Source organism: Homalodisca vitripennis, chromosome 4 (assembly GCF_021130785.1).
Source record: "Homalodisca vitripennis isolate AUS2020 chromosome 4, UT_GWSS_2.1, whole genome shotgun sequence".
Taxonomy (NCBI): Eukaryota; Metazoa; Arthropoda; class Insecta; order Hemiptera; family Cicadellidae; genus Homalodisca; species Homalodisca vitripennis.
Window position 1 is genome coordinate 88,497,297 of NC_060210.1, and position 8,034 is coordinate 88,505,330.

An 8,034-nucleotide genomic window follows, 5' to 3' on the forward strand; every position below is an offset into this window, starting at 1 on the left:
CAAATACAATTTCATTCTTCAGATGGATATTTCATAAACTATGGTACCATAAATATGATCATATGGTAAATATTTAAAACATTGATAAACGAAATCGTTTTTCATCAAGTGCATTAGTCTACGATTAACGACAGATGCGTTTTAAAAGATTTTCAACTAAACCTGCTTCGGTGTTTCTATGAGTTCTTTTTCATATCGACTGAGTCAAAACAGAAACCAAAGCGATTATGTGCTGTGCATTTAAAAACGTACCGAAATATTTTGCGTAACATCGCCGAACATAACCCCCAGACACCAAAGCCCAAATAAGTAGAAACTTGGTACAAACATTGATTTTGAGTTTGACATTGATTTGGCTAAGTTCATGGCCAGCTGGTATACTATTTCGTTTCAACATGGTGACTGTTCAAACGCTAACGGTTTTCGAGATATTGAGTAGGTACGTGTAAAAAATACCATGTTAATAACGATAATAATACAAAAATATCAGATGTCTCAAAATCTACCTACCTCGTTCGACTGAACCGGAAGGACTCTTGAAACTATGAATACGTAATGAAAATACATTATCATTATGAAGTGTTCAGGTATTTCCTCTAGAAGACATCATTTTGTCACAGATACGTAATTCACGTGCATATATACCAAGTTGTATACTTTGTACAATTAAATAGAAGTGTTCAGTTTTGCTTCTGTGTATATATTACTATTTTTAACCCTGTGGTTATTGAAATGTGTATTCTTTTAATATTGTTTATGTGTAAGTATGCATAAATTTATTTTGCACGCCCTGTAAAGTTTATTTATAATTTACTTTTAAAACGTTTTATTTAAGGGTATACATTTAAATCATATTTGCTTTATTTCATATCTTTTTAAACTCTTAATTGTATGGGTTGTAAATTATTGTTATTATTTATACAGATGGTGTGTTGTTTTGAAAATAAATTATTATAACTATTATTTATCTACATACCCAAAGTGGTTAGTTCACAACATTGCACTGCATATATGTATATATATATATATATATATATATATATATATATATATATATATATACATATATATATATACACTCATTTATATGTTACCCGCACCAAAACAGATGAGAGTTTACAGCTAATGTATATCTTCACTTTCCTTTGGAACTTTGGAGAGTTAATCCCTATAAGTTGAATATTATCTTAGGCACTTCCATTAATTTTTAGGGACAGTTGTAACTTGAAAACCTTCTCATTAGCAAAGCTTGTCACTCGTGGTAACAAAAAACGTTTCTGCTTGTTTGTCATTCTATCTGTCCGTTTGTCTGCTATAATCCAACACTGATTTCAGTTATGGTGCATTTCCCTCTAAGGGATTTGGCTGAGCGTTAGAAAAAACTACCTGGGGGATGTAAAGATTTATTCTTAATATGATGTCTGTCTGTGTATCTATCCGCAGGACAACACGAAAATGAGCAATAGACTTGAATATTTGCAAACAACATCAGGGAGGCCTAATGGTAGTGTGGCGTACTCCAATCTGTTTTAAGAGGAACAGTCGTGCAAAAGTTGATGCCTGTAGGTCATTCTGTACGTCCGCTGACGGATGAAGAAACGGGCGCCTCTAACCAACCTTTAGAAGAGACTTCGCTTACACTCACCCATTCAATGAAACTCAGCCAGTTATGCACTTTACCGGGATGATTACGTCTTTCCTATAGATCTAATGTCAAACATTTCCTCACAAGTCTAACAGTTTCTTGCGTACTTAAGCATAAACTCCAAAACGTGTTTAAAGTTGAATTTGTGTACAACATAAAGTAATACTCCCGTAAGTATTTAACATAACTTAGATTAAATCAGAACATAACTTTTCGAATATTTATCAAAATGAACTCAACAGGACCGAAACGTGTTTGTTAAGCCCGATGCACAGTGTATCCCCAACTGGCAGGAAAGGCAATGGGCCTTATCCCTCCCTTTCCCCTCTCACCGCCACCCTTGCGTACAAACGCAGCCAACGACTCGTTTAATTGGCCAGCAGATTAACGATCCCAACGATGAGAGCTGAAGGCCGCTCCTCGCCTGATGAAACAATCGTCGTTCCCCTTCACTCAAATGATACTTAATGGAACATTCCAGGAGAGTGGCGTCTCCTTTTATAGTTTTTATTGTTTTCTCAAATTGATCCTTATTATTTGATGGGCGATACCTGTTTCGATTATTAAAGTAGAATTGGTTCATTTCTTTCTATAATACTTAATTCTAAATGTTGCTTCAGTAGCCCTATACCCTATTATCTTCTCAGTGTAGGATAAAGATTAAAATATACTTCGTGCATACTATGGAAATAGTTTTATAATCCAAAAATTATAAATATTATCCATTATTGAAACAATAAAGGGGTCTTTTAATAATGTAAGAAGCGAATAGAAATTCATTATAAAGTATGCATGAATTCAGACGACCCTATTTTCCATTTTGGTTATGATTTTACTTAAATGTTCTTCTTAGAGAAATCCAATCTTATATGAGTATTTTCATCATGAGAAGACATTCCTACTTTATATTCTATTACAGTTTTAATTTGTATTTTTATCTCTCTCTTGCTGAATACACATAAAATATTTCATTTATCATCAAGTTTTTCTCTAAACATTCACAAATCGTGTTCCAGGTGTGGTTCAAGAACAGGAGGGCCAAGTGGCGCAAGAGGGAACGTAACGCGATGAATGCTGCTGCTGCCGCCGCTGCCGACTTCAAGAACGGCTTCAGCACCCAGTTCAACGGACTGATGCAGCCCTTTACCGATACTGACTCACTTTACTCCTCCGCGTACTCGTCTTACAACAACTGGGCCACTAAGGTACGTCCAACTCTCTCCCTTGATGTGATCTAATGGTTGGGCCATCCGTGATAGTAGTGCACGTCCAACTCTCTCACTTGATGTTATCTAATGGTTGGGTAATCCGTGATAGTAGTGGACGTCCAACTCTCTCCCTTGATGTGATCGAGTGGTTGGGTAATCCGTGATAGTAGTGGACGTCCAACTCTCTCCCTTGATGTGATCTAATGGTTGGCCATCAGTGATAGTATTGGAAGAAGCGCAATGAAGATCCATGAATGAAGAACTTTTACATGCGGTAGACTTCTATAGGATAGTATATTACCAATTCTTCACAATCTCACCGTAAAATATGTCACATATGTCAAATTAAAATTCAAGAAATCTAAACTTAACTATTTCTTAAAAATCAAAATGTAGTACGAATGTAAAAGATAAAAATTAGGTTAAAATAAAGAGTTTTATCGTTTTTAAGCTTGATCTATGCTTCTTTTACTGTAAACGTAAAGAAATTTAAAATGGTACTTAAATTAATCAAACATATGAGATTGTGTTATCACATTGTATGTTTGTGTTGCCAACTTGTCTTCAATGTTTACATAGAACAGTTGATTACAAAAGCACATATACTATCTGCTGATAAGCCAAAAAGGGAGTTATGAAGCCCAGTTGGACATAACCTGAAGGAATTTTCGAAATAGGAATAGGCCTACATGTTAAGCAAGGACCTCAGACATTTCCATGTAAAATCTAGTACAATCGGTCCAGTTTGACGTGTTTGAGTAACACACAGGCAGACACCTCTATATTTATATATAATTGTATACATGAACATAAAACTTCTTACAAACCGATCGTTGAAATTTCTTGTACAAATGAACATAATTCATTTATTTTTTCACACAGAAATTTGTCTGTCAAACTTGTACCAAGTCACTGCACGCGATTCTGTCTGTTTATTCTAACCCCCTCGATAAAATTACTGTGCCATTTTGGCACTAAACCGTTCCTCTGTTGTGCCAAACGTTTTTGTACATTCACTCACCACCAGAGGTGGAGCTTCGTTCATCAACGCATTCGCTTCTTACATTGTGGTTTGTAAATTTTTTGATCTTTCTCATGATTCAAGTAATAGGTCTCTTGAACACAAAGGCATTCTTCTGTTGCACGCTTTGACTTTTTCATATTCAATTTCCACCAAGGGAGCTTAGTGAGCTAGTTTATTTTCTACTACTACAGTTCATTTTCTAACCTCCTCATGTTTCACGTAGCGAATCCCTAAGGCACCTAGGCGTATCCTTCTGCGTTAACTGCCTGAGAATATTCAACCACCAACAGAGCTTATACTCATATTACGTGGTCGCCTCCGTGTTGACGTTTCAGTTCTCTTATCGTTGTTTTCATGTTTCAGGTTCCAAGTCCCTTGGGCACCAAGACGTTCCCTTGGTCTGTCAATCCCCTGAGTACAGTGAACCATCACCAAAGTTCCGTTAACTGCTTCAATGCAGCGGCGACCTCAGTGGCCGCCTCCATGTCGACGGGTGCCGGCTCCATGCTACCAGGTGCTCCTCTGGCGCCCTCATCAGCACCCGCGGGCGCCGCCTGTCCCTACGCGCCCCCCACAGCCCCCTACTCCATGTACCATCACCGCACCGCCGAGCCCTGCAACGTCATGACCTCCAGGTAGAGCCGAACCTTCTCCCTAGTTCAATGGAAGTAGGTACCCCTCTTCGTCCAATCTACTTAAGTCTCGGGTTGGGGCATTGCTTATAGTGCTTTACAATAGTTTTTTTTTAATTTTAAAAAAAGACCATTTAAATTCTGCTTTCTGCCTTGCATTGGAGTTTACTTACATTTTTAAACGAATTGTTGTTCATTGTCAGTATTGTAATTATCGCATTTGTAATTATTGACTTTAAGGAAACTTATTTAAAATTTGGTTGATTGTTGGTGAATCATAATTACAAAGAACGTTCATTATATATTATTTGCCTTTGTTAAAGGGACCAGTGTAGAATCGTACACAGAGAAATTCTTGTTTTGGTATTTTAAAATTAAATGATTTCTATTACAAGAAAAAGAAATTATATTCATTTGATTATTAATAAAACTAATTTAATACATTTTATAATATATTTAATTTTCTGTAAAAAGTACATCCTATTTAATATTAAATTTTCCTCTCTTTTACTTAAGTGCTTAGTTTCAATGGTTTTATTTAATTATTTCAAATTCTTAGTCTATACCATAAATTGAAGCCTTAAACCTTGAACCTTAAACCATCCTTATACAAAAGACCCAAATGCGACGTAAACTATTTGAAAAACTAGCGTGGCAGTTGAATTATCTAAGAGTATAAGTTATACATAAAAAAGAAACAATAATAGTGATGCTCGCATTACAATATTTTACTTTGCACAGTCCTATTTTGGAAAACGTCACGGAAAAATACACTTCTATGTATAAAAATATTGTTGACTCTCAACAGATTTCCAAATCGATGACATTATTTTTTAACTACTGTTAAAAATTAACATAATGTTATGATGGATTATGAAATGCAAAGAATTGCATGTTTAGTAAATTGCATATTACAAACTATAGTATACAAGCTTTTGCTTTAAATGGAAGTATATTGACTACCTACCATTCATTAGTAAGATGTAATAAAGCATATACTATGTTACTTTATAGATCATTCAAAAGTATCTAACTGTGGTACAGCTTTTGAAATATACCTACCCTCATCTCTTGCACTCTTTCCAATCTTTATTGTCGTCCAATGCTAAATTCGGATGCCCAATCTTACACATTGGCTATCCATTGACCTACTGGTTTCGAGGGAAATGGGAACGCTTTTGATTCCTGAGGACATACCTTTGGAAACGGACTAGAAAGTTGGCAGGAAAATTTGGAATATTGCGAGAAGGGTGAAGAGGGACTCGAGTATCAACTTATCTGTCATGGAAATTTAAAAACATACTAGCTCAAAATTAGCAGGTTTGAGACTTGAAATTTTCTTACCGGGACTACAAGTAGAAGCACGGTACCTCCTACGAAATCTCTTATTCTATAAGGGAATTCTATAAGGGATTTTAAAATCTCGATAAACCATTGGCCTGAAAATTACTGTGGTGGCCAATGTTTGGATGCGTACGTATGTAGACAGATTGCTTAAAAGGGTACCAATCATCTACGTTCTAATAAACATTTTGTAACGTACTATATTATCCTAAGAACATGCAGGAAAGTATATGATTTCGTTACGGAAATATTAATTTTTTAATTCGTGCATCATTGCACTTTTACTAATTTGAACACTTTGGTGTTTATTCTATTAATTCTAGTTCTACACTCTGTTTTATCCTCAAATGCTTAATAAAATCCTCTCGTATATTCCTACTCTTCCACAGGTACATCCCACCACGTCCTTTCAACCTTGCCTTTGGTAAGGTCTATCCACGTTCTTGTCATCCCCCCTTGGCATTCCACGATATTCTTGTAAATGCTCTGTACATGTATACCCCTGTTGTGTTTGAGCGTATATAACAATTGGCCTGTGTGTGCAGCATCGCCAGCCTCCGGTTGAAGGCCAAGCAACACTCGTCAGGGTTCTCGTACTCACCGACGACACCCACCACGTCCAGCGCTCCCGGGGGCCGAGCGGGGAGCGGCGGGCTCAGTGCCTGTCAGTACGCCACGGCCGGGGGTAGTGAGCGTCCTGGTGTCTGACGCTACTCTGTCCAGCACTTGATGGACTTCAAGGAAGACAAACTCCTCGCCATCAAGACTGAGAATGCGGACGACAAATGTGGCATCGACAACCAGGATTTTTGAAAGTTCCATAATAACTTCATGAGTGATATCGACTTTGACATTTTGTAACGATACAATCCTCCCAGAACTGAACAGATTTTGTACTGTGTGCCAAAGCCAAAGATTGCGATTTTTGTATCATACTTCCTTTTACTTCCTGGCTTCAAAATCCTCTCTTGTGTATATCGGTCGGAATTCAATTCCTATATGTCTTTGGATAACTCCAGTTTGGCATTGGTATAAATCAAGATAATTTTTAGTAACGTTTCGTTATGGATTACTTTTATATCTTCCAGTTTTTTTTTATACAATTAGATACTAAACCTAAAACTAGGAGGAAATACTTAATTCAAGGTATTTTAAATTGTGTAATAGCAATTAATGGAATGCTTAAAGCTGTGTGAGAAACCTTAATGGATTAATTTGCTGATTAAGAAATCTGTAGCACAAACCTTTAAATTGCTTAGAGTTACAACTCATGATGTAAAAGACATTAAGAAAATAAGAACTTAAATACTGCTAAGTTTTATAACAACAAAGCAAATTCATTTTTTCCCAGGAATTTTATTCCAAGAAGAGTGATTTTAAAGCCAGGCCCTCTATGTATATACTACTCGTCTCAAGCAAACTAAATGTACTATATAAAGCAATATCAAGTACCTGACCAGTACTTATGAGTCGTGGCCAACTAAGCCGAATGTACATTTGTATTATATCCGTACCTATACAATACTGTATCGCTGTATCAATCATACCAAGTGTATCTCTCTGTATACACAGTTTGTATAATATGTCAGATGGTGTCGTCGTGTTTTGTATTACTTCACAGTCCGACCGACCCACTCACTGGAGGTATTCTGGGCTATTATAGTTGTATTCTTCGTGTATTTTTAACAGTTTTATGATCCATCTCGTTTATTCATTACATGAAATTATGCCCACAGCTATCGGGATCGGAAGCAAATATTTTGGAACATGTAACCTATCGTGCTTCTTTAACATTTAATGTTCCGATTATCCAGCATGTTCTTAAATTTCATAGAATTAACTAAATTCTATGAAATTTAATTCTTTCAATAGCACTATTGTGCGAAAAAATTACACTAACTAAAAATGTAATACATTTGCTGTTGTGTTTGTTTGTAAATTTCCATGCTTGATAAATAAGACAACGCGAGCTGCGCGCTAAACGTTAACGAAATGATAAGCGCAAGTACAGAGATAAAGCCCACTTATAATAATTAGTATTTTCGAGAAAACTGTTTAAAAAAATGTTATCGCATACTTCAGCGTGTTGAAATGTTTTGACCTGGTACTTGTGATTGGCTGCAGTAGATTCAAAATTATTCAAAGTCTAGTCTAGAAAATTACACTGATAACAAATTGTGG

General features: G+C 36.1%; 1 protein-coding gene across 4 annotated transcripts in view; it reads left to right on the forward strand.

The window, feature by feature from the left end:
- The window catches only part of LOC124359723 (pituitary homeobox homolog Ptx1-like), a 97,244-nt gene extending 89,419 nt beyond the window's left edge, over positions 1 to 7,825 (forward strand). For 3 of the 4 annotated variants that reach the window (XM_046812696.1, XM_046812698.1, XM_046812697.1), the window contains exons 5-7: positions 2,662 to 2,850; positions 4,241 to 4,512; positions 6,399 to 7,825. In XM_046812696.1, the coding sequence (XP_046668652.1) occupies positions 2,662 to 2,850; positions 4,241 to 4,512; positions 6,399 to 6,561 (624 nt within the window). In that variant the 3' untranslated portion in view covers positions 6,562 to 7,825. Of the gene's footprint in view, positions 1 to 2,661; positions 2,851 to 4,240; positions 4,546 to 6,398 lie in introns of all 4 variants that reach the window. The other variant, XM_046812699.1, reaches the window with a different exon arrangement.
- Positions 7,826 to 8,034: the final 209 nt, after the last annotated feature.